The sequence below is a fragment of the Schistocerca serialis genome, chromosome 2 (assembly GCF_023864345.2).
Source record: "Schistocerca serialis cubense isolate TAMUIC-IGC-003099 chromosome 2, iqSchSeri2.2, whole genome shotgun sequence".
NCBI classification, from domain to species: Eukaryota; Metazoa; Arthropoda; class Insecta; order Orthoptera; family Acrididae; genus Schistocerca; species Schistocerca serialis.
In genome coordinates, this window is record NC_064639.1 from 1043717205 (window position 1) to 1043744813 (window position 27609).

Here is a 27609-nt window from a genome sequence, read left to right on the forward strand (position 1 = left end):
ATCACTGACAGTGGCGACACGCGGGTCCGACGTATACTAACGGACTGCGGCCGATTTAAAGGCTACCACCTAGCAAGTGTGGTGTCTGGCAGTGACACCACATTCCTCCCCCGCAAATCGGCGTGCGGTTGTGTTATAAGGCTTCCGCCCGCCGTGGGGAGGACCCCATGTTGACGTATGCGACGAGGTGGGGAGCCTAACAACAGGCGAGGCTGTGCCACCCGCACCCTGTCATTCGGTCTGAGGGGAGCTAGGAAACGCCTGAAAACCTAGTCCAGGGTGCACGCCAACATGCGGTGTATGCGCCCGTAAAGAGACACGAGGGGCCGAAGGGTCGACCTCCATCGGGTCGGGGCACCCGACTGGCGAAGACGCCATGAGGTCCGGAACGGGCAAGAAGTCCATGCCGGAGAACAACGGGTCACGGGAAGCGATTGGCGTCGCGTGACCCAGGGAGGCGGCCGGCGGTTGCAGCGATGCGTCCACTGCGGGCGTCGCCGGCGGGAGAACAGGCAGCAGCGGCGGCGCGTCGCCATGGGGCAAAATGGAAGGCAGCGTCGGTAACACCTGGGGATGAGGCGAGCCAGTAGATGGGTCCCCAGGGCACTGACCGGACGGCACCGTCGCTGAAATCAGACGGGGAGCGGCAGAACCCGTGCGACGACAGAGGCGCAGCTGATTGAGATGCCGACGCACCTCACCAGAGGCCCCCAAAACCAGATACATAGCGCGCCCGAGGCAGCGAAGAATGCGCCCTGCGAGCCAACGCCGTGAACCTCGATAGTTGTGATAGTATACAACGTCACCTGGGGCAAAAGCAGGTGTCTGCCGCTGCACAGGAACCTGATGCGGCGGATGTAGCAAAGACATCAAGGTGCGATGAGGGCGACCGTCCAACAACTCAGCCGGCGAGCGACCATCTCGGGGCTGAGAGCGATACGTGGACAAAAAGAGCAATAACGCGTCCTCCCAAGAATGAGACTCTTTCAACTTCAACATCTGTGACTTAGAATGAGACTCTTTCAACTTCAACATCTGTGACTTGAAAGTCCTGACCAAACGTTCAGTGGCACTGTTTGACTGTGGCGAAAACGGTGCGGATGTCAGATGTTGAATACCATTGGCCTTGCAGAATGACTGAAATTCTGCGGACATGAATTGTGGGCCATTGTCGGAAACAATAGTCTGTGGAAGACCTTCAATGCAAAAGATAGCGGATAACGCTTGGATGGTGGCAGATGACGTCGTGGAAGACATCCAGTCAACAAAAGGAAAATTACTGAATGAATCTACCACAACCAACCATTGAGCATTCCAGAAGGAACCAGCAAAATCGATGTGTAAGCGTTGCCAAGGGGTAGTGGCTTTCGGCCATGCAAAGAAATTCCGTGGCGGTGCGGATTGTTGTTCGGCACACGCCATGCAAGAAGAGCACAGTCTGGTTCACTGATAGGACCTGATTGACTATAGACAAGTTAAACAACTGAAATAAATCAAAACCAAACAAGTTCACTGCAGCAGAAGAACGAAGGACGTACAATGACACAAGTTTTGTTTGTCTCTTGTATGTTGCAAGCAGGCTGCACTGTTCCGTGCAGCGCGCCCGGGGGGCCGGTTACCCTGACACACGGCTGGCGAAGTTTCAAACGATTCCTGAGCAAAGTCAAGTGTGTCCTGCCGATCCAATATGTCTATCACTTGTTGAAGGGAGGGATTGACTAGTTTCAAAATCTGTTCCCTTATACGAACATCAGAAACGTTCTGTGCAATTGCATCACGTACCATAGTATCTGAATAAGGGAGTCCACATTCACACTCAAAAGCATAATCCCTAGTAAGACCTTGCAAGGTTGCAACCCACTCCCGATTAGTCTGACCGGCCGTACGTTTTGTACGAAAGAATGTATACCGTTTGGCAACTACATTGACTGATTCTTTGAAATAAGCATCTAATGCAGACAAATTTCTTCGTAGGACAGAGTTGCTACGTCACGTCGGGGAAACAATTTCACTATCACACGGTACGTCTGGACGCCTACGGCGGAAAGGAGAAAAGGCTGCCGCTCATTACCTTGAATTCTGTAGGCGGCGAGATGGAATCCAAATTGGCGTGACCACTCCGTCCAGCTTTACAGTGCAGCATCAAAAGGACGAAAAGGTGGTGCAACTGCGAGTTGTGGCTGCGGTAGCGGTGGAGCGGCGGCTGCCGCATCGTTTTGCATTGCACGTTGACCCTGGACGAGCTGTCCGAGGGCAGCCAATAAGGCCTGCGTCTGCTGATTCTGCAAGCAATAAAATTCGGACAGTACATCCAGAGATTGTGGCGAAGCCATGACACAAGTAAATCAATATAGGTACGAACGCAGAATTCTCGTCGCCAAATTGTTGTGACTTGGCGAGACAGCCAAGCCACTACGAGGTAGCCGAAAGGCACGCGTTTAAGCTCACGCAGGATGGCGTGAGGTCTGGAAAATGACAAGGTCTTTATAGTAGCAAAAATAGTACGTAGCTTCTGGAATACTTAACTTTAATCCATAATTGGTGAACATTGGTCTGACGGTACATGCATCACAAGATAAATAGCAGTTGATAATGGCGCCTTGCTAGGTCGTAGCAAATCACGTAGCTGAAGGCTATGCTAACAATCGTCTCGGCAAATGAGAGCGTAATTTGTCAGTGAACCATCGCTAGCAAAGTTGGCTGTACAACTGGGGCGAGTGCTAGGAAGTCTCTCTAGACCTGCCGTGTGGCGGCGCTCAGTCTGCAATCACTGACAGTGGCGACACGCGGGTCCGACGTATACTAACGGACCGCAGCCGATTTAAAGGCTACCACCTAGCAAGTGTGGTGTCTGGCGGTGACACCACACTTAGATTTACATAGTGTAAGACACATAAACACCATTGATGCTGGCATAGGTATTGGAGATGTGCAGTCTCAATTTTTGCATTCATGTCTACCAGAAATTGTTGCAATAATTAGTGCCAATTAAATAGGCAGTTGCAATAACAGTGTGAAGTGTAAGGTGGAACGCATAGGATTCCACTGTGGTCACCTTCCTTGGACTGCTCTCACCAGACCGTGGGTCAACATGCAAGTGGCCGGAATGGTACCTATCTTCTCTGTGGGGAAATATGAGAGGGTAACACATATAATCAGTGCAATTCAGGTATGCAAGTAACCCCTGCATTGCATCTGTGTAGAATGATGTCCCTGATGGTAGTTGTTTATCTGACTGTATAACTAATTTGTACCTCTCACTTGGAATATGTTCTAAGGCAGTTTTAAATTATACAATTAGTCTGTTGTTTGTGTGCAGCATTTTCTGTAATGTACACACAATCTCACACTGTGAGCCAGGGATACATTTGCATTATCTGTCTGCCTCGAGGACATCATTACCTAGGAAATACAGTTATAGGTATGTGGGTGCATTGCCTTCGTGTGTGAACACTAACCCTACCCCTTTATGCCCCTGGATCTTTAATACGGTGCCTACTGTGGTATGTGTGCACATGATGCTGTTGTACCAAACGTGTCATCTGGAACACTGTGTTATATTTTTGTGCATGCTGTATGAAATGTCTCAACTTCAATGTGTCCTTTGTGTTGATGCATGAAATTCAGCTGGTGGTGGACCAGGGTGTGGCAGTTTAACTTGCTAACTCATACAAAAGCATGTCAGGTAGTATGGCAGGAAACTGTTTTGTGCTGCAATGTGAGTGTAATGCTAACATTTCACCCACACAAACAATTAGTATCTCTGCAATGATAGGGCAGCATGGAGAGGTGTGGATGTTCCTCTGCCTGACGACCCCCCAGGGGGCTCGTGTTTCTTTCGTAGGTTCGTGCGTGGTGCACACAGGCCCCGTGCTATTGCGGTCCATTTTCCCTTCCTGGGTTGCATTTCCTTCCCCTCTTCCCCCTCTCTTCGTCCTCACTCCTTTCCCTCTACCCCTTCCTCCCACCTGTCTCGATGTTCTTGCTGACATCGACCTGGCTATCTACCTTGATTATTGTATTCTTTCCAGTTTTTGTTCCACTTGCCTTTTCCTTCCTTTTTGTCATTTTTGACCCCTCTGTGGTGTTGAACCCCCACTTCTAAATTTTCTCTCCATAGTGTGACCTATTTGGGGAATAACACCCTCCCTAGTTCATATGGTGTGGATACCTCTCCCCTCCTTCTCTTCTTCCTTTCCTGCTGGAGCCTCCCACCACCCCGCTAGTTCAACAGCATGTGTAGCCAGTCCATGTGGTGGGGCTGTTATGTACCCATCTGGCTGAAACCCCCGACAACACACCAATCACACTTCTGATGCCTGAGTTGTCTCACCATGTATGTCTAGGAGTTGCTTGTCATTCTGCAACAATGGAACTCCCGGCAATGGCTTGCATTCCAGACAACCCTTGCTGTGGCTTGATGGTGCCCATGGGGGGAGCCCCTGATCGGAGTGAGTGGTATCATGGCATATGCTTTGTGTATTAAGCTCCAAAAAGTGGCCGTTCTTTTATGGCTGTCTCTTTAGTTGGTAGTGGATCATTTACTACTGCTTCTTATAACCCTGTGGCCCTCCTTTCCCTGGCTATACTCTGAGAGGAAGGCCTCGCTTGCCAGCTACCTGGTCTGCACTAGGATTGTCGGGGACACTTTCACCATCACCAAGCCGTTATTTTTGCTGAAAATATCAAAGACAAGTTTGGCAAAGTGGAATCCTTCGGTAGAATACAGTCGGCTTCACTGTTGATCAAAACTTCTGCTGTCCAATGTGCAGCCTCCATGCTTGTGAGCATCTTGGCGACATCCTGGTGTCCATTACTCCTAACCAGTCCTTGAATATGGTCCAAGGAGTCATTTTTCATAGGGATCTTATCCTTCAAACTGATGAGAAACTCCGTGCCAATCTGGAACAACAGGGTGCTCATTTTGTTTGGCATTTTCAGAAAGGTCATAAGGACAATTGTGTTGATACCTGCACTTTTATTTTGGCATTTGAGGGAGACAGTCTCAGAAAAGGTCAAGGTTATGATTATCAATGTGATGTGAAGCCATACATCCCACCACCCACAGTGTGTTTTCAGTGCTTACATTTTGGGCACATTTTTTCCTGTCGTATGGCAGACCATATATGCTGTGAATGTGGATACCCACTCCATGAGGGGAGCCCCTGTGTTCTGCCGCCCATATGTTTTAATTATCACAACCATCACTCTCCATGCTCGCCAGGTTGCCTAGTTTATAAGAAGAAACAGAAGACACAGGAGTATAAGTCCATTGATTGTTTATCCTACACTGAGGCCCTTCACCCTGTGTTGATGACATCTAATCTAACTCTGCTCTGTTATGCCATTTCTCCCTCCTCTTTACATCAGTCCCACCCCCTCCCCTCTCCCCCACCTGTGCATTTCTCATGACCTTCTCTCTGGGTGCCAATCCCCCAACCCACCCAAAGAAGTGTCTCCCTTCTTTGGCAACCCTGTGGTGGGGCTTCCTCCTGGGACCACTCCCTCTGGTGTCTTCCAGGCTGGAGGCCTGCTGCTGCAACTTGGCCACAGAACCCACATCCGTGCGTCCTCAGGACGAGGCCCACCTGTGTCCCCACAGGTACCATCTCCGTCCTCGCTACCTGAGCCTGACCTCTTACTTATGGACATCACCCCATCCTTCTTGATGACAGATGCGACCCAAAAGTGTCATTGGATCCAGCTCATTTGCCTTCCATTTGGATACCCGTTCCATGCTTATTCAATCCCTGGAGTTGCAATCCCTCATTTCCTTTTACTCAACAGCTTGTGTCATTTGCCAGGAATCTCATTTTATTGATTCTCGCTCACCAAACGTCCGCAGGCTCCAAGCTTTCTGCCAGAATTGAGTTGGTCCTTTGAGGTCATCCAGTGGTATTTGCATGTTGGCCCATATGGATGTTGTTAGTACATGGAACCCCCCCCCCCCCCCCCTTTGGTACTACCGTATTTACTTGAATCCAAGCCGCACTTTTTTTCTGGTTTTTGTAATCCAAAAAACCGCCTGCGGCTTAGAATCGAGTGCAAAGTAAGCGGAATTTATGACATATGTTGGTAGGTGCCGCCACAACTAACTTCTGCCGTTCAATATATGTAGCGCTACACAGGCATGCTTTGCAGGCACAAAGATAAATACTGGCGCCAAAACCTCTGCATCAGTAAATAAGTTTTAAAAAAAAGGTGTAAGACGAGCTTTTTTCTCCGCCCCAAATTTCGACCACTGCATTTTCATACATTATCCAACGAAGTAAATACAAATTCCGTATTGTTCATCCTCGAATGTAGCAGCTTTTCAATGTACTATGAAAATCCGACTGGCAGGACTGTTTGCGATGTTTGTTAATATGGCCAATTCTATGTTCTGAATTTTTTCCTACCTGTAAGAAGAGATGGTTGCTAATGGGAACTTGTATGAATTGTGAATCACATGCAGTATTCTCTTCAGCGTAAGAATAATATGAATATAAACATTTTGCCATGTATTCTTTCATGTTTGCTGCTATCTCATTTAAATCCTGTCTGCCTAATAAACTACGGACCTAGAGTGAGACAACAGCAAACGCGGGAGTAGACACATATCATGTCATGTTTATATTCGTATTATTCTTATGCCTAATAGTGATACAGTCAGAAATGAAGCACAGCAATTGACTAGATTTTTACATCTAAGATGACTCTAATTTCTGTGCAAAAAGTAATGTACTAAAGAGGCGTCTGAAAAGATTTTCAAATGGAGAAAAATTTTCGCTAAACTCTCTTTCAGAACATCTTCTATCATACGCAGTTTATTATTTGGTTCTTGTTGATCATTATCAAAGAAACCAGCAGTGTAAATAACAACAAATAGCAGTCTCTTGACATTGTTTCGCAACTGAGACAATTCCTCCCTTTTTTTTTTTTTTATTGTAAGTGGTGGTAGCACGCACAAAAGCAAACCATGCCGCGACCGGCGACAGGTCATAAACACTCATCATCAGAATGTGACAAACAATGCATGACACAGTACAGTAATGCATTTTCAGATAGTGACGTAAACACCTATAACAAAGAGAACGGCACTTATCAGATCAAAAAAAAAAAAAAAAAAAGGCAATCAATTCAAACCAGACGAAGAACGTGAAAAACGAACGGTACCCGTATAAATACGGACAGAGCGCCTGACGCATAGCAGTGACTACCTGGTAAAGCTTAACTGCTAAGCTTACGGCTCGAACCAAACTACTGTAGCTGTATCGTCATTCATTCGACCTAAATTGTGTCTCATATTACAATGGACCAACTTTGTTTCGATTTGGAGGTGTGGCCTAAAACTTTTCTCTCCCCTTGAATTTCGAGTCTCAAATTTCAGGTGCGGCTTAGATTCAGAAATTTTTTTTTTTCCTTTATTTCGAGTCTCATTTTTCAGGTGCGGCTTAGATTCGAGTGCGGCTTAGATTCGAGTAAATACGGTACATTGAAAGCAGTTGCCATCTGACTCCATTAGGATTTCATGGTCACTGTTTGCAATCTCTATCTCCCTCCTGAAATCCACTGCCCAAACTCTCCCAGCAACCCCTCCCTCCCTTCCTCCTCCTTGGGGATTTTAATACCCATCACCCTTTGTGAGACAGTGCTTTTTCGTGTAGTCGGGGACTCCTCATTGACCAATTTCTTGTGGACCACGACCTGTGCGTTCTTAATGATCATTCCCCAACTCTTTTTAGAGCTGCCTATGGCATTTTATCTGCCATTGATCTTTCACTAACTACCTGTCCCCTTCTTCCTTCCATAAACTGGTGGTTACCACACGATGACCTCTGTGATAGTGACCAATTCCCATTGATTCTGTTGTTCGGTCCCTGCCTCGTGATTGCTAAGTTATCCTGCTGGGCTTTCCATCTAGCTGATTGGCCTCTATGTACCTCCCAGATCCTGTTTACACCTTTTTTGTCAGTATTGAGGAAGTCATTCATCACATATCCGATTACATAATTTGCACTGACAGTATTTCTGTTCCCCACTCGACAGGCCCTGTTCATCACCATCCAGTTCAGTGGTGGAACATGGCCATTGCTACTGTCACTCGTGATCATTGTCGCACCTTGCAACATCTTAAGCAGCACCTATCCTCTGCCAGTCTTATTACCTTTAAATGTCTTCATGCCAAAGCCCATTACTTAATCAAACAGACCAAGTGGGTGTGTTGGGAACACTTTGTCTCCTCCCTAGGTTCTTCTGTCCCTTTTGTCACAGATGTGGATTACACTCCACATCCTCTGGGGTTATCTGAGGTCATCAACAACAGTTTTCTATTCCTGACCTTGCCCTTCCAGGCGGCCTTTAAAAAGATCCATCTCATGGAACGCCTGATGACCCATTTTGTGACAACATTGGCAGCAGCCTCGTATCCAGCCTCCTTTCTGGAAACAGCATGCTGAAGTTTCCCACTTGCATTTTACCCCTTGTCATGTAGATCCTACAATTAACCTTTTACTGGATGGGAACACCTTCTAGCCCTCTCTTCTTCACATGTTTCGCCCACTGGCCCTGAGTCCATCCATAACCAATTCCTTCAACATCTAAGTCCTCCACGATGACAGTATCTCCTCAAGGTGTTTAACCATATTTGGCTCCAAGGCATTTTCCCCTCTCAGTGCAGAGACAGTATTGTGGTTCCTGTCCTGAAGCATGGCAAGTATCTGTTGTCCCTTGATAGTTACCAGCTCATCAGCCTGACCTATAACCCCTGCAGGATACTTGAAGAGATGGTGGCCCATTGGCTCAGATGGATCCTCGAATCTTGGGACCTTTTATCTTTTTACCTGTCTGGCTGTCAGGAGGGACGGTTTCTGATCAGTCATCAGCTTCAGTGCCAAAGAACTCACCTTCGCTCCACATTTCATCAACCGCCACGCCACACTGTCTTAGCACGAGGAGAGGGAAGAAGGGAAAACTGCAAATGCAGTTGCACTGCATACTACATGGTTTTATATTTCAGTGTTCTCAACAAAGTAGGTCACAAAAGAAACAAATTTTTGGTATTATTTAATTATTTTTTTGCATACTAAAGACATAATGTAATTTTTATCTGGTACAAACTGTCTACTTACAGACAGTTGTAGATAATTTCACAGAGTTTTGCACACAAGTTGTCACATTATCGTGACTTACTTACTTATGTGATCGAAAAATGTCTTTCACACAAATAAGTCAGTCAAACGATTGTAGCACTAGTGCAGTCTCATTGTGGAGACATGGATACTCTACCTTAAAGAAATCGAAGTAGATGTCCAGGATAGTTAACATGAAAAGATTAGTCATTACAACTTGAATTACCTTGCAGGTCAGTCAGTTACATCTGCACATGCACAGTGGCACTTACAAATAAAACGCATATGGTCTTGTAAACAACTTGGAAACAAATGTGCGATTGACAGTGTCCTCGAAATATTTATAAAGCTATCCTTGTAGTTCTTTACAGGCCACAATGAATTCTTCAAACCTCACGTTTTCTTTAATGCCTGTAAGCTTAGGGAACTGGACTGTCTTTGTCAGAATGGGTCACTTCTATAACATGCATTGCTTTTTAAATGCAGCCCCATCAAATCAGAAAGAAGTTTGCCTCACAGTGTCTTACTGTGAGCTGTGTGCAGTCAAGGCCACTTAAAACAGGAAGTTTGTAATTCAGTCCAGATGATCTAATTTTCTTTCCTCTACTCCTCTTTCCTTCATAAATTCAACAACAGCGAGTTTTAAATTGAAAAATTGTTCCAGGCATATTCCTTCACTTAACCAACATACTTTGCAGTAATATATGATATCTACATACTCTTCATTCTGTTCCATTGAAAACTGTTGCATCTGACAATGGAATAATGTATGGACTTCAGAAATTTTACTATTCATACCACCAGTTTCTTCATGTTCTCCAGCTCTGCAAATTTAGCACAAAATGCTTTTTGGTGTACAGAGCAATGAATCCTGTCTGTCAGTCATTGTAATATTTGTTCTTTCATTGTCAACTAAATCTTTAAATTATTTCTGCATAGTTTTGTAATATCATTTCATAGCAGTTACGCCATATCTGTCACTTATGGAAATTGAGAATTCTCATCCCTCTCTTCTCTCGTTCCCATTAATTTTAAAAGATTGTGAAGGTAGATCATTAGACTGCCTCTTTTTGCGCAAACAGCCACTGGACCTGTGATTGTCCTTCATACCACAAACAAATAACGAAGGCTAAACAGTACCGACAGCAAGATTCTGCCAAACTCAGACAATTGTACAGAGCAAAAAATGCCACACAGCAACACTAAATGAAATGTTGCACTGTTCCCTGTACTTCCGAGAAGGACCAAGCAAAGCTGAGAGGCAGGCTGGGCTTGAGACCTGCATGCATCCCACCACACACTGCAAGTGTGAAGTTCAGCCCGGCGTGACTGACCCTAATCTGTCATTTCGAAGTCTACTTCTACATCTACAGCTATACTATGCAAACCACTGTGGAGTGGTGTTTCCCATTGTACTATGTGATAGTGCTTCTTCGTATGTCACTTATGTACAGAGCAGGGGAAGAATGACTGCTTAAATGCTCCCATGTATCTTCTTCATACCATCATTCTTAATATCTTAGTTTGAATGATATACATTCACCACAATTATTATATAAACATATACGTGTTATATAGTTGTGTTTTATTCATTTTTCTGCATCCTCACTGCTGAACTGTCTTTAATTCACTACAAGACATTGTTTTATATTTCAGATAAAAGATTCAACTGCCACTAAAGATGTTGGTGAGATGAGAATGACACCATCTCTTTCTCTGCCACCATCTCCATCCAGTCGTTCATCATTCTTAGCGTGAGTATTGGGGATGTCCTTTCATATATTAACTGTAATTCAGTACTCTACTTCATATCTCTCACCTTTCTGAGAGCACTGCTCAGGCCATGCAAGAGCACAGTGATGTTAGGGGCTTCTTACATGTTCCAGCTGTCATTGTAAGTCATTTGAGCATATACAATGGTTCCATTGTTAACTGTTTTCCAGAATTACAAATCTATCACTATGATACAAACACCAGTCCATAGATGATTGGTAAGACTGAAAAAATGCTGATAACTGAAAAATACTGCTCACCCACCTGTAAAATGGTTTACAGTGGAGAATTCTCACAGTGTACCCAAAGACTGAAGTGATCTCATAGTTATTCAGTTGAGTTAAGATCTAGGAAATTTGAGGACCAAGGAATTCATGATCATCCTGTTCCATCTGTTTTCAGACACTTGTAGCCAATAAGCGAGACACATATCATACTGAAATATCTCGTTTTTGCTGGGGAAGACAATTGGATATCAGGGAATATGATCTCTTAGGATGAAAATCAAACAATGGAAAATCCAGGATGGAATGTAACAATATTATGAAAAGGAAAGTTGCTACTCGCCATGTAGCAGAGATACTGAGTCGCAGATAGGCACAACAAAAAGACTGTCACAAATAAAACTTTCAGCCATTAACGCGTTCATCAACAATAGACAACAAACACACACACACACACACACACACACACACACACACACACACACACACACACACGACTGCAGTCTCAGGCAGCTGAAACCACACTGCGAGCAGCAGCACCAGTGCCTGATGGGAGTGACGACCGGGTGTGGGTAAGGAGGAGGCTGAGACAGCGAGGGGGAGAGATAGTATGGTGGGAGAGGCAGACAGTGAAGTGCTGCAGGTTAGACGGAGGGCAGGGGTGTCGGAAAAGGAGAGAAATAAAAAGACTGGGTGTGATGGCTGTGTAGTGCTGGAATGGGAACAGGAAAGAGACTGGATGAGTGAGGACAATGACTAATGAAAGTTGAGGCCAGAAGGATTATGGGAACGTAGGATGTATTGCAGGGAAAGTTCCTACCTGTGCAATTCAGAAAAGCTGGTGTTGGTGGGAAGGATCCATATGGCAAAGGTTGTGAAGCAGTCGTTGCAATGAAGGATGTCATGTTTGGCAGAGTGTTCAGCGACAGGGTGGTCCACTTGTTTCTTGGCCACAGTTTGTCGGTGGCCATACATGCAGGCAGACAGTTTGTTGGTTATCATAGCCACATAGAATGCAGCACAGTGGTTGAAGCTCAGCTTGTAGATCACATGACTGGTTTCACAGGTAGCCTTGCCTTTGATGGGATAGGTAATGTTAGTGACTGGACTGGAGTAGGTGGTGGTGGGAAAGATGTATGGGACAGGTCTTGCATCTAGGTCTATTACAGTGGTATGAGCCATGAGGTAAGGGGCTGGGAGCAGAGGTTGTATAAGAATAGACAAGAATATTGTGTAGGTTCGGTGAACGATGGAATACCACTGTGGGAGGGGTGAGAAGGATAGTGGACAGGACATTTCTCATTTCCGGGCATGACAAGAGGTAGTGGAAACCCTGGTGGAGAATGTTATTCAGTTGCTCCAGTCTTGGGTGGTACTGAGTTACAAGGGGGATGCTCCTCTATAGCTGGACAGTGGGAGACTAGAAAGATATGGCACGGGAGATTTGTTTTTGTACAAGGTTGGGAGGATTATTATGGTCTGTGAAGGCTTCAGTGATACTCTTGGTGTATTTCGAGAGGGACCGCTCATCACTGCAGATGCAGTGACCACGGGTGGCTAGACTATATGGAATGGGTAGCAGCTGTCGAAGTGACGGTATTGCTGGTGGTTAGTAGGTTTGATATGGACAGTGGTACTGATGTAGCCATCTTTGAGGTGGAGGTTATCATCTAGGAAGGTGGCTTCTTGGGCTTAGTAGGGCCAGGTGAAGCAAATGGGAGAGAAGTTGTTGAGGTTCTGGAGGAATGTGGATAGGGTATCCTCAACCTCGATCCAAATCACAAAGATGTCATTAATGAAGGTGATGGGTTTAGGATTCTGGGTTTTTAGGAAGGATTCCTCTAGGTGGCCCATGAATATATTAGTGTAGGATGGTGCCATGCGGGTGCCCATAGCCATACCTCAGATTTGTTTGTAGGTAATGCCTTCAAAGAAGAAGTAATTGTGGGTGAGGACATAGTTGGTCTTGACGACTGGGAAAGAAGTCGTTGATTTGGAATCAGTCAGGTGGTAGGAAAGATAGTGTTCAATAGTGATAAGGACATGGGCATTAGGAATGTTGGTGGAAAGGGAATAGTGACTATCAGGGCATCGTGTGGTAAAAGGACAGGAACTGTGGAGAGTCAGTGGAGGAAATGGTTGGTATCTTTTATATAGGAGGGTAGGTTCCGAGTAATAGGTTGAAGGTGTTGGTCTACAAGAGCAGAGATTCTCTCTGTGGGGACACAGTAAATGGCCACACTGGGGTGTCCTGGGTGGTTAGGTTTATGGACTTTAGGAAACATGTAGAAGGTAAGAGTGCGGGGAGTGGTACAAGTGAGTAGCAAGATGGACTCCAGGGAGATGTCCTGGGATGGGCCTAAGGATTTGAGTCGTCACTTGAGATCCTGCTGGATTTCTGGAATGGGATCACTGTGGCAAGGTTTGTAGGTGGAAGTATCTGACAGCTGGTGGAGTCCTTCTGCCAGGTAATCCTTGCATTTCAAAACAACAGTGATGGAGCCTTTGTCCACAGGTGGGTATTAGAAATGAAATTTTTGTAGATGACACTGCACCATGTCACCGGGCCACAACTGTTTGTGGTTAGTTTGAAGAACATTTTGGACAATTCAAATGAATGATGTGGCCACCCAGGTTGCTCAACATCAGTCCCATTGAACATTTATGGGACATGATTGAGAGGTCAGTTCATGCACAAAATCCTGCACCAGCCATGCTTTCACAATTATGGATGGCTATAGAGGCAGCGTGGCTCACTTTTTCTGCAGGGGACTTCCAGCACATTTTTGAGTCCATAGCACATAGAGTTGTTGCACTATTCTGGACAAAAAGGAAGTCCAACATTATATTATAAGGTATCCCATACTTTTGTCACTTCAGTGTAATTCACATGGATGCCAATATAATTCATATGCTTTGAAGCCTCAGGTGAAACACAGTTTGATGAACTGTTGCTAGAGGCGTTTGCTTGGTTGCCCATATAGTTGATGGTAAGCTGTTCTGGTGTGGCATACACGCTCACCTTTGTACATCATCACAGCTTAGGCATTAATGGCCAGATGGACCTTAAATAGTTTTCGCCACAGACTGATACTGAAGCCATTTGTGCATTTGTGGTTTCATTACATGCATGCAAACAGTTCAGAAACTTCAGTTTCAGAAAGAAAAAGCAGTAGCTATAAATCAGTTTTGATTCACTAAGGCCCTGTATTCTGTAGGTCTGAAATATAATGACACTGATATTCCTCAATGAGTCTTTCACTCTTTGGCTGAGTACATGTCATAATGGAACATAATAACAGATTAAAATTATGTTTTATACTTTCTCCTACAGGTGCTAGTCTATGAAAATATACACAAACCATTAAAATTGCCTGGGTAACTCATGGCTGCTCAAAAGCAAAGTTATGTGTTTGAGTATCAGTTTGACATGTAGTTTTAATCTGTCTGAAAATTTCAATTCCCAGATTGTTTACCATGTTGTAACACCTTTGGAATATAGGACTGTCCAAATAGTAAATTAGTAAAACAGTTTTTGGGAGAAGATTTGTGTTAATGTAATATGTTAGTATGACCAACATGGAATATATGCCAGTAAAGGTGAGATAATTTTATTTATGTGTCTGTGATTTTAGTCCAGAAAATAGATATTCCAAATTTGTGTGTGAGATGCAAAATTATTGCAGGGTGGGTTAGGGAAACATAATATGATATTTATGTTTGACATAGTGTCAGGTGTTGGAGGTATTCTGAAGGTTATATTATTATTGAAGAATCAAAGTTGCCATGATAGCTAGTAATTCTTTTTATTCCTGTTACTGGCTTTGACTGCTCTACACAGCCGTCATTGAATCCGATGATGACAACATAGATCTATCGAAACCGGTAATATAATAAAAAGAATTACTAGCGATCTTGGCAAACTTGATTCTTCAAGAATAATATAATGTGATATGTCAAAGTTTAGAAGTTTTGCTTGTTAATTGGTTTGATGTGAACCAAATTTTAGATGTGACCCTCAACAAGACTAAGGTTAACAATGAGGAAGGTGGCTTGTGACCTGGAGAAGGATCAGTTGACCTGCCAAGTGAAGTAGTATGAGGGTTGATTCAAACGTAAGGTTCCCTTATTTTTTAGAAATAGAAATAAATGTTTATTTTTATTGATTTACATCATTCTAATGCATAAACATTGATATATTTTTCTATGTAATTTCCATTTCCATTCAAGCATTTTTGGAGATGGTGCCAGTTGTATCACCATGTCACAGAACTCCCCTGCCAACCCATTCAGGAAGCACATAAACTCTTGCATGACTTCATCGTCCACCCGAAAGCAGAGTCCACCAAGTGTTCCTTCTATTTTGGTAATAACTGGTAATCACTCGGGCCTAGGTCCAGCCTTCAGGTGGGGTGGAGAATTACAGTCCAATGAAATCCTTTGGTCCTGGGTTTCACGACAGGCTTGGGGTTAAGTGTTATCTTGAAGCAGCATCACCCCTTTGCTGAAGCAGTATCACTCCTTTGCCCAGTTTCCTCTCTGGCAGTTCTGGATCACCCGTCTGAATTTCTTTAGCATGTAGCAATACCTGTCTAAGTTTATTGTCATTCCAAGAGGCATAAATTCGGTCAGCAACATACTTTGTGGATCCAGAATACAATCATCATCACTTTGCCAGTAGACTCTGTTTGTTTAAACTTTTTTGGCATAGGCAAAGATGAATGTCCCCATCTTGATGATTGTTGTTTTGTTTCAGGTATGAAATGAAACACACATTTCATTGTCCATGAAGATTGAGTCCAACACTATCTCCCTCTTATCACTACGTTGTTGAAGAAATTGATGGGCACAGTTGACACGTTGCTACTTGTCATCTTCTGTAAGCATTTGTGAGGCCCACCATGCACACACCTTCTGATATGCCATTTTTTCCGACAACATTCTCTCACTGAGCTGACAGCAATCTCAGAAACCTGGAGACCTAGTTCATGGATGGTAATCTTCACTTTTCGACCAGTAGTCTCATGACCTTTTTGACAGTCTCATATGAAATGGACAGTCTTCCACTTGGTCTTCATTGTGAATGTCCATGCAACCAGCAGTGAACTCCCTACACCATTTGTGCACATGTTGAATGACCATACACTTTCACCATAAACTTTATGCAATTGACGATGAATGTCTATAGGTGGAACCCCTTTCGCATTTAAAAACCAAATAACTGCACAGATTTTACAACTGATGGCAGCGGCGATCAGGACTTCCATCACAGGCAGCTCCTAGGCAAACACTGAACGGTGGAGAAAAGGAGGAAAGGTTGGGATCAAGAGTGGGTGAGCTGCTGCACATCACAGTGTTGCCAGATTTTGCGTAACACCTCTCCCTGCAGGTTTACTGCTTTGGCAACCTTACTTTTGAATCAACCCTTATATTTCTTCACCATGATGTAAGATCATGGGAAGATTAGCCACCCATTTATAGGGGTACACATAGTTTGACATGGATTCCAAACCATGGTTTCAGAGTTTTTCATATCAACAAATTCTGTCAGCAGTGAAAAAAGTAATAAGTGACAGATAAAAACCCTAGGACTAATTGGAGTTTGAACCTGATACCTGTAGATCCATAGTCTGGCACTTAACAATTGAACCACCAAGCCACTTTTAGAAGTTATGAGTACAAATTAAATTAGCTCATGTGACAGTGAAAGATTTATTGATTTACTATAACAAAGAAAACAATCAATTTTTGGCAATATAATGTAACTGGATGGATAAAAAGTCTATTCACCAAACAGCAGCAGAGCACACACATAAGATAAAGTTATAATTAGTTAAGCTTTTGGAGCCTGTGCTGAAAGGGAAGGAAGAGGAATGAAGGAAAAGAACTGGAGAGGTCTAGGAAAAGGGATAGATTTTGCAAAAGTCACCCAAAACTGCTGATCAGGAGAGACTAACCTTCTCATCCTGTCCATAAGTCTCCCCTAACCTGCAGCTCTGGGTGACTTTTCCAAGATCTAGTCCTTTTCCTAAATCTCTCTGTCCCTTTTCCTAGAGCTCTCTAGCCCTTTTCCGTTATCCTTATACCTTCCCCTTCAAACCCTGTGCCTGAAGGAGGAGCCACTGGCTCCAAAAGCTTGCCTGGTTATAACATTCTTTTATGTGTGTGTTCTGCCACCACTTGGTGAGTAGATATTTTATCTATTGTATCATTATCTTTATCCTGATGTTAATGTCCACTTAATGTGTGCTACTTCCATAGAAGAAAACGTGATTGTTAAAGCTTGAAGTTCAATGATCATTTGCAAATATACCTACAACTAATATCAAACAATGGATAATCCAAGATGGACTAATGACAATATTATGGAAAAGAGATTGCTACTCATACATGGTGTAGATGTTGAGTCACAGACAGGCACAATGAAAAGACTGCTAAATGAGTAACCTATTGGCCAAAAGGCCTTCTTCTGTATTAGACAGCATACACAAATACATTCATGCAAATACAACACACATACACATGACCACTGTCTCTGGCTGCCGAGATCAGACTGCGAGCAACAGTGCATGATGGGAGAAGAAATCCAGGTGGTAGGGGTAAGGAGGAGGCTGGGTTGGGGAGGGGGTGGTTAGCAGGGTGGGATTGGGGGATGGTAAAATGCTGCCTTTGAGAGCATATAGTGTGGTACCTCGTCCTATATGCTTCCTGAAACAGCACTTTAATGTCCTCCACCCCACCCTACATGCTGTCCCTGGTATCTTGTCCCTATATGTTCCCACAAACAAACACTTTACCATCTCCAGCCCTACCTTGCTATCCCTCCCCCTCCCCGCCCCAGCCTTCTCCTTACCCCCACCACTGTGGACTTAAATGCGAGATGCTTATAACACTTTCCACAACGAAACTTTGTCTCGAAACCTGACAGAAAATCCAAAAATATTCTGGTCGTATGTTAAGTATGTTAGCGGGCAAGAAACAATCAATGCCTTCTCTGCGCGATAGCAATGGAGATACTATCAAAGACAGTGCTGCCAAAGCAGAGTTACTAAACACAGCCTTCTGCAATGCCTTCACAAAAGAAGACGAAATAAATATTCCAGAATTTGAATCAAGAACAGCTGCCAACATGAGTAATGTAGAAGTAAATATCCTCGGAGTAGTGAAGCAACTTAAATCACTTAAGCAAGTCTTCTGATCCAGACTGTATACAGATTAGGTTCCTTTCCGAGAATGCTGATGCACATTATCTCCATACTTAACAATCATATACAACAGTTTGCTCGACGAAATATCCTTGCCCAAAGACTGGAAAGTTGCATAGGTCACACCAATATTCAAGAAAGGTGATAGGAGTAATCCACTTAATTATAGGCCCATATCGTTAATGTCGATATGCAGCAGGATTTTGGAACATATGATGTGTTTGAACATTATGAATTACCTCTAAGTAAACGGTCTATTGACACACAGTCAACATGGGTTTAGAAAATGTTGTTCTTGTGAAACACAACTAGCTCTTAATTCGCATGAAGTGTTGAGTGCTATTGACAAGGGGTTTCATATCAATTCCATATTTGTGGAAGGCTTTTGACACTGTACCACACAAGCGGCTTGTAGTGAAATTGTATGCTTATGGAATATCGTCTCAGTTATGTAACTGCATTTGTGATTCCCTGTCAGAGAGATCACAGTTCATAGTAATTGATGGAATGTCATTGAGTAAAACAGAAGTGATTTCTGGTGTTCCCTAAGGTAGTGTTGTAGGCCCTTTGCTGTTCCTTAAGTACATAAACGATTTGGGCGACAAAATGAGCAGCCGTCTTAGGTTGTTTGCAGATGATGCTGTCGTTTATTGACTAATTGCAAAATGATTTAGAAAAGATATCTGAATGGTGTGAAAATTGGCAGTTGACCCTAAATAACGAGAAGTGTGAGGTCATCCACATGATTGCTAAAAGGAATCCGTTAAACTTTAGTTACACAATAAAGCAGTCTAATCTAAAGGCTGTACATTCAACTAAATACCTAGGAATTACAATTACAAACAACTTAAATTGGAAGGAACACACAGAAAATGTTGTGGGGAAGGCTAACCAAAGACTGCGTTTTATTGGCAAGACACTTATAAAGTGTAACAGATCTACTAAGGAGACTGCCTACACTACACTTGTCCATCCTCTTTAAGAATACTGCTGTGCAGTGTGGGATCCTTACCAGATAGGACTGACGGAGTACATCAAAAAAGTTCAAAGAAGGGCAGCACATTTTGTATTATTGCGAAATATGGGAGAGGGTGTCACTGAAATGACATCATTAAAAGAAAGGAATTTTTCATTGCGATGGAATCTTCTCACGAAATTCCAATCACAATCTTTCTCCTCTGAATGCGAAAATATTTCGTTGACACCGACCTACATAGGGAGAAACGATCACCATGATAAAATAAGGGAAATCAGAGCACGTACGGAAAGATATAGGTGTTCGTTCTTTCTGCGTGCTATACGAGATTGGAATAATAGAGAATTGTGAAGGTGGTTAACCCTCTGCCAGACACTTAAATGTGATTTGTAGAGTATTGATGTAGATGTAGACATAGACATAGATGTAGATAGATGAGAGACAGTGGTCTTGTGTTTGAGTTGTTGTTGTGTGTGTGTGTGTGTGTGTGTGTGTGTGTGTGTGTGTGTGTGTGTCACACTATAAACCCAAAGGTACAGGGTTCACTACCAAGTTGGTCTTAAAATGTTTTTCTATCTCTTACTCTGACTTTCACATCTGCAGATCCTTTGTAAGTAAGAAAAAAATCAAGAAGGAACGTGATGCATGTAGCACTTATACTCTAGGAACTATAATAATTGACGTGGTTAGCAGGTTGAAGGAAGGAAGGTAGATGCTTACCATATGCCATAAAGTCATAGTTAACACAGTACTGTGATATTCGAACAAACCTTCAGATTGACTCATTCATGTAAAAATAGAAATTATTATTATTATTATTATTATTATTATTATTTAATTTTCTTGTTTGCCACATGAAAGATTGTGTGAATTGCATTAAACATGTGGAAATTTTATTGTAAAATTTGTATATTTTCTAACACAAAATTAAATTATTTCAGTGGAGAATCTCCACCTACATCAACAGCATCAACTACGTCAACTATTGAACTTCATAAATTTTCTAGTTCAAGAACACATACACCTCGACCTCGGAGGGTATTGCATAACACAGTGAGTAGTCTGTTGTAAGACAAATTATACAAGCTATGAAACTGATTGGAAAATTAAGAGTAACACTAAATTTTGTTAAAAATAATTTTACTCTAACGTATTACATTGTTGCCGCAAACTCTGATGCCATCATTTTGCTGTACTAGTTAGTGCCACTGGCATGCTATGGGTCATCGATTCAAAAAAAATTGTACTGAAACATTAAGTGAACGGGTGTGTGTGTGTAAACACTAACCATAAACTGATAGTGACAAGGCATATTTTAACTATTAGTATACACTGCCACAAAGATGGCATGCAACAAACATGAAACTGGTGTGAAGTGTACTGTGTGCTTGGATATGCAGATGATTAGCATTTCAGTGCAGTTGTGAAGTGTTGGTAGGAGTGATGCCATCTACATTTTGTACATAAGGAAAGATTACACAGTGGATTTCGCATTCAGAAATTGCATTTGAATATCACAAGATACTGTTATATCTCATGTAATGTAACAAAACAGAAAACCCTTTGAATATTAATCTAACGTGTTCAAGTAACAAAAGTGAAGGAACCCTGATATGTCTCACTGATATCTCAAGCATGTACGTTTAAAGGTAACTGAAACCAAGAATATTTAACTTTTCCCGTGATTCCTTGAGTATTATGCCAACACAGATCGCAATACCTATAAATCTTTACCACAAACACACTTGTTACTTGGGATTTCCTACTGCCTGCAAACTTAATGATGGCACTGCATAACATGCATACTTTCACAACTTATGGTAATAATCTACATGAGAAATGGCATAAAAAAGGCAATATACAAATGAAATGTTACACTAAGAAACAACAGAATTAGACTTATATGGCAGTGGCATTTTTCAACAAGGTAATGCACCATATCACAAGGCCAGGAGTGTGATGGAGTGGTTCAAGGAACACAGTGGCAAGTTCCAGTTGATGTGCTGGCCCTACAACTCACCACGTCCGAACCCAATCGTACCCATCTGGGATGTGATTCAATGTGCTGTCAGACCTTATTGCCCCAATCCCTGGAATGTATGGGAATTAGGTGCCTTGGGTGCAGGTGTGGTGCCAGCTCCCTCCAGCAATCTACCAAGGTCTCATTGCTTCCATCCTATGACACGTTGCCACAGTTATCCATGGCAAAGATGGACATGCCAGCTATTAGATAGGTGGTCAGAGTGTTCCGGCTGATCAGTGTATGCTCACAAAAATCATACTGTGACTGGCACATTATACATTCTGAAAATCACTTCATGGTGAGAAAGTGCATCAGTGTATTTCTAGTTCAGTTTGACAGTCGACAATATGCACAATACAGTCTGTGTGTTTCAGGCTAGATACTGAACACCACTTGCCTATCTGCACGTTGTAGTTCTGTTTAATGTCCTGAATATCAGTTCAGAATGAGAAGCAGTGCAACATGTTTGATTATTAGTTTCTTTGTCCATGGTACACACTGAAATCAAATCACCGATCACTAATAAAACTGTTTTTTAACATTGGCCAAGAAAACAACACACTTCCACTCAAGATGCACAACAGTCCTCTCCCTTTCTCACTCTACAGATTCTTTGTTGGTGTTCCTTTATCGACTTATTGACATATTTCTACAGCTCAACACATCTTGCTTTCCATTACACTGAGTACAGTGATGGAATCAAGTTATGCTATAAATCGAATTAAAATTTGCGAGAGTCTGTAATTTTCAATTGATTGCATAGATTAGTAATAAGAGATGGACTGAGGAATTACAGCACCTTAAAACAAAGTAACAAGCATAAATCCCACAACAATTGTAGCTAGAGGTATGGACGAATAGAAACGGAAACTTTGTATGCAAGGAGTTGAGAAAAGAAAAACATGCAGTAAGAGCAAGAAAGTGAACATTGGGGTTCTATGCAAAATGCCAACTATATAATATTTTGTTGTATAACAATGTAGGGTAGATGTATTTTCTTCTTTCATAGACTTTATCGTGTTATTTGTACTACTGGTGAAATAATTTCGGAGCAATAAGGTTATTCTTGTGTTTCTTCGTGGTAATGGAAATTTGTATTCGGTTTTGTGTGTGCTCCCATGATGACTACAATCTTTTAAGCTATGTTGAAGTACATGAATGCAAAGGGTACACAACATATTCCATTCCTGATACAAGACGACAGCCAGATTCGCAAATAAAATACATGTTTATTCAGTAGGTGACCGGTTTTAGGTTAATACCCATTTTCAAACCACCCAAGGCTTGCAAAGCTAAACATATGTCCAAAATAACATTAAAAATGCTGAAATATGGGTGTTAGCATATTCTATTTTATTTTGGATGTCCATTTAACTTGGCGACTTATGGTTGGTCCAAAAATGAGTATTAACCCAAAACCAATCGTCTACTGAATAAACATTTATTTTATTTGCAGCTCTGGATGTCTTTTGCATCATAATTCAATAACAGTTACTGTCCCATAACATCCGGCATGCTGAAATGGAGGATGGGGAGGGGATGTGAAGACAAAACTCTAGAATTATATAAATTTTTATTTTTTCCTTTTTCCATACTTTTCTCTTTCCTTGTATTATGCTTTCTTTTCTTAGTATGTTGGAAGATTCTTTATAGTATGGAATTTATAACTTTGTTTCTTTGAGCAATTCTGTTTCTGTATACACCATTAGTTGCTATGAATGGATTTGCAATTTTTATTTTTCTGATGTATGTTTGCACATTTATTAACGTGTTATTTAAAGTTATATTTCAGACGAATTTAGAAGAAAAATCAACTCTCTCTACATTTCAGTTCATTTCCATTGCTGGATCCCAAGAACACATTGGAAAAGACACTCCCCTCATCACATTCACTATTTTTGCTGGTGCCATTCTTGCTTTATATAGTTTCTCAAGGGTAAATTTCTTCATTGATTTTATTATAATCCACATAGAATAGCAGAAGATACTGGCTACTTCAAATAGACCTTTGTACACATCAAAAAACATTGTTATCTCATTATTTATTTGTTGGTTTTTCATACATCTTTACTAATACCAGATCCCTCATGTCAATATCAACACCTTTTATTTTATCACCGCAACCTTTCCTCTTCTCTGGCAATTTCTTTTCTGTCAGTTTGATCACTCTCTTCTTTTTCTCATCCCTACTCAGCCCATCCCTAGGAGGAAGAGGGAGTTTCCTGTCCACAAAACTTACAGGTCTCTCACCTTTCATAATGTCATAAGGAGTAAACCATATTTTATCATGAACTACACTATTCATTACTTTCTCAGTGTTCTCTTCCACATTTTTCCAAGCACTATGGTTGTTGCTGCATTATATGCAGCATAGTTTGCCAATTTCTCTCATGTAACAGTCAACAGGATTTCCTGCCGAATGTTAAGTTGAAGTATATATCACTGTTACTCCCTCACTGGTAAGATTTTCTTTACATCTTTTACATGTATGTTGTGATCCATTCTTGAAAAATATGGCTTTTTCACAAAATGGTCATTTTATAGCTTATTCAAGATTGCTTTGCCAGGTACCTTTCACTGAGGGTAGGTCATCATAAAATGTAGCATGGAAGAAATTGTTGGTATGAATAATAAAATTTTTGAAGTTGCGCACATTATTCCACTGTCAGATACAACAGTTTTTGATGGAGCTGAACAAAGAGTATGGAGACTTTATATATTACTGCAAACTATATTGGTTAAAATAGGAGCATGCCTTGAACAATTTTTGATTTAAAAATCACTATTGTTGAATTTATGAAGGAAAAAATAGTGCATAAACAAGAAAAAACTAGAATATCCAAAAAGGATTGTGAGCACATATTGTTAGGGGGTCCCCCCCCTCCATGAACCATAGACCTTGCCGTTGGTGGGGAGGCTTGCGTGCCTCAGCGATACAGATAGCCGTGCTGTAGGTGCAACCACAATGGAGGGGTATCTGTTGAGAGACCAGACAAATGTGTGGTTCCTTAAGAGGGGCAGCAGCCTTTTCAGTAGTTGCAGGGGCAAGAGTCTGGTTGATTAACTGATCTGGCCTTGTAACACTAACCAAAACAGCCTAGCTGTGCTGCTACTGCGAACGGCTGAAAGCAAGGGGAAACCACAGCCATAATTTTTCCCGAGGGCATGCAGCTTTACTGTATGGTTAAATGTTGATGACGTCCTCTTGGGTAAAATATTCCGGAGGTAAAATAGTCTCCCATTCAGATCTCCGGTTGGGGACTCCTCAGGAGGACATCGTTATCAGGAGAAAGAAAACTGGCATTCTACGGATCAGAGCGTGGAATGTCAGATCCCTTAACTGGGCAGGTAGGTTAGAAAATTTAAAAAGGGAAATGGATAGGTTAAAGTTAGATATAGTGGGAATTAGCGAAGTTCGGTGGCAGGAGGAACAAGACTTCTGGTCAGGTGAATACAGGGTTTTTTGTTGTTGTTGTGGTCTTCAGTCCTGAGACTGGTTTGATGCAGCTCTCCATGCTACTCTATCCTGTGCAAACTTCTTCATCTCCCAGTACCTACTGCAGCCTACACCCACCACGCTGCCCTCCAGTACTAAATTACTGGCTACACTCCATACAAATACTTTCAGAAACGACTTCCTAACACTTAAATCAATACTCGGTGTTAACAAATTTCTCTTCTTCAGAAACGGTTTCCTTGCCATTGCCAGTCTACATTTTATATCCTCTCTACTTCGACCATCATCAGTTATTTTGCTCCCCAAATAGCAAAACTCCTTTACTACTTTAAGCGTCTCATTTCCTAATCTAATTCCCTCAGCATCATCCTACTTAATTCGACTACATTCCATTATCCTTGTTTTGCTTTTGTTGATGTTCATCTTATACCCTCCTTTCAAGGCATTGTCCATTCCGTTCAACTGCTCTTCCAAGTCCTTTGCTGTTTCTGACAGAATTACAATGTCATCAGCGAACCTCAAAGTTTTTATTTCTTCTCCATGGATTTTAAAACCTACTCCAAACTTTTCTTTTGTTCCCTTTACTGCTTGCTCAATATACAGATTGAATAGCATCAGGGAGAGGCTAAAACCCTGTCTCACTCCCTTCCCAACTACTGATCCTGCTCTTGCTAAAATCGAAGTCATTTATACTCAACTGTAAGCCACTTGTTGTGCTGATGTGCTGTTTTCATTCACATTCTCAAAACAACAGTCACATATGGGTGTGGTAAGATATTGCCATTGTGGACACTGATTCATAATTTAGCGGATTCACAAGTACTGCAGATGAACACTTAGCCTTGATGAAGCAAGTGCCGTTCAGGCAACTGTTGCAGTGATGTTACAACTGTCATTGTGCCTATGCTGTTGCTACTGTTTTCTGTCACAGCACCCAAAATTTATTGAAGGCCCCCAATTTTCATGGTTCCTTTTAAACTGCACATAAACCTACCTCCTCCTTATTATAAGTTACCAACCGTTTGCCTTTGTCAATGACGAAGAATTTTAACGTCTTTCCCAACACCTACATCTATTTCACTACTAATCGAATTTGTGGTAGTCACCACCACAACAATTTCAAAAAATGTTCCTTCTCCCCCTTATCTCCTACCTCCAAACCATTATGTGAAAGAAATGTATCCCCATTGTATACTTCCTTCTTCCTCTTCACTACTACTATCATCTTTGATATCTTCCTCGTCACTATTATCACTTTCATTTTCCAACACATTCTTTTCCTGCTTCTCATCTACTTTGATTCTGTCATACATCTGGAAAACATTTTGATACATCTCGCCACTGATTCCACATTACTTCTATAACTAACATCAGGTACATTCTCTTTAATCACCAGTTTTTGTCTTCCACATGTTATGTCACCAGAGTTGGTATTGCTACTATAAAGTCCCAAGTTTAATGTTTCATCATGGCATAGGTCAGAGTTCGATCCCCCCCCCCCCCCCTCCTCCCCTCGCTCCAATATGGGACCTCACTGTTGGGGGTGTTCATTTCCCTTTGGGACTCACCCATTCTGTAATGACCTCTAGTGTTACCCCTACACTTCATCAAAGCTCTTCTTTCTCTACCTCTCACATTTATTTGGTTCACTGTGTTTGTCCAATCCCTGTTCTTGTGGTACCACACAGAATATTGTCTTCATGAAGCAAACAATTTGTTTGCCACCTACCTACATCTCTTACTGTTCAGAAAGTCTTTAATATTATTATTACGTCCTATCAGTCCACATCTCTTATTAGGAAGTGACTTCGCCATTGGTAACATATAGTATCCCTTAATTCCATGGGCTATCCAAATGTTTTAATTTACTGATCCAACTTTCACAGGACTCTCTCACATTCTCCCTATGTCTCCTGTCTTACCATGGAGCCTTCTTAAAAGCTTCTATAATATGACTTTGTTTTTCTTTAGACGAGCAATCACCCAGAAATGCTGATACGAAATCTTCAAAAGACTCATATTTATCCAGGGCATCTGCTCCTCAATCAAGATGTTTTCCCTTTAAGCAAGCATTTGGTCTTCAAATTTGACATTCCCTATGCAATCTGCAGTAAATTGACTCCTTGAGCTATTTATAAAAGAAACTGGATGTGCATCTCCATTGGGATAAAAAAACTACATTATTAAAAGTATAAATACTAGCCTTCCTTTTCTGCAGTACCACTGGTGGTGCTGTAATTTTTTTTAATTTTTAACTGTCCTTTCTAAATTTTCTACCCTGTTCTTAATCCCAGGAGTGATCTCTTTAATTCCTTCTATTTCTGGCTTACTATTTTTGTTATAATCCTGTAAAATCTGTTTGCAGTAGTCCTTAATTTCAGTCTTCATTCTTTACAGTTGATATCTTGGGCTTGAATGTCTTTATCCAAGCAGTCTGCCCTTTTCTGTATGGCATTCTCAGATTTCTTTTGTTTTTATTTACTTTGAATTATGCCTCTTTAAACAGCTGATTAACTTCATCTTTAAATTTCTCAAAATCCCTTCAAGTTTGCTCATATTTTCTGCCTAGCTAGTTTCTCTCTTAATCCATCTCATTTTTAGATTCATCTACCTTTTTGCTAACAGTTTCTATCTGTCCACTCACTTTTTTCTGCCTGATCCCCATTTTCTTTTACCTTCCTTCCATTTTCTTCTGTTCTCGTTCCATTTTCTGCTTCTCTTTTAATATCTGGTTCTAATTTAATGATTGATCCTACTCCTATACTCTCCATAACATATTATGCAACTTTCTTTCCATTTTCCTGTGTTTGGAAGGTAGCTATCCATTTGTCTTTCCTTATC

General features: G+C 41.9%; 1 protein-coding gene across 3 annotated transcripts in view; it reads left to right on the forward strand.

Annotated features, from left to right (window-relative positions):
• Positions 1–27609, forward strand: part of LOC126458470 (regulatory-associated protein of mTOR) — a 336732-nt gene that overhangs the window by 234249 nt on the left and 74874 nt on the right. For all 3 annotated transcript variants that reach the window (XM_050095547.1, XM_050095548.1, XM_050095549.1), the window contains 2 exons: positions 10767–10864; positions 20230–20341. In XM_050095547.1, coding sequence (XP_049951504.1) covers positions 10767–10864; positions 20230–20341 — 210 coding nt within the window. The remainder of the gene's footprint in view (positions 1–10766; positions 10865–20229; positions 20342–27609) is intronic.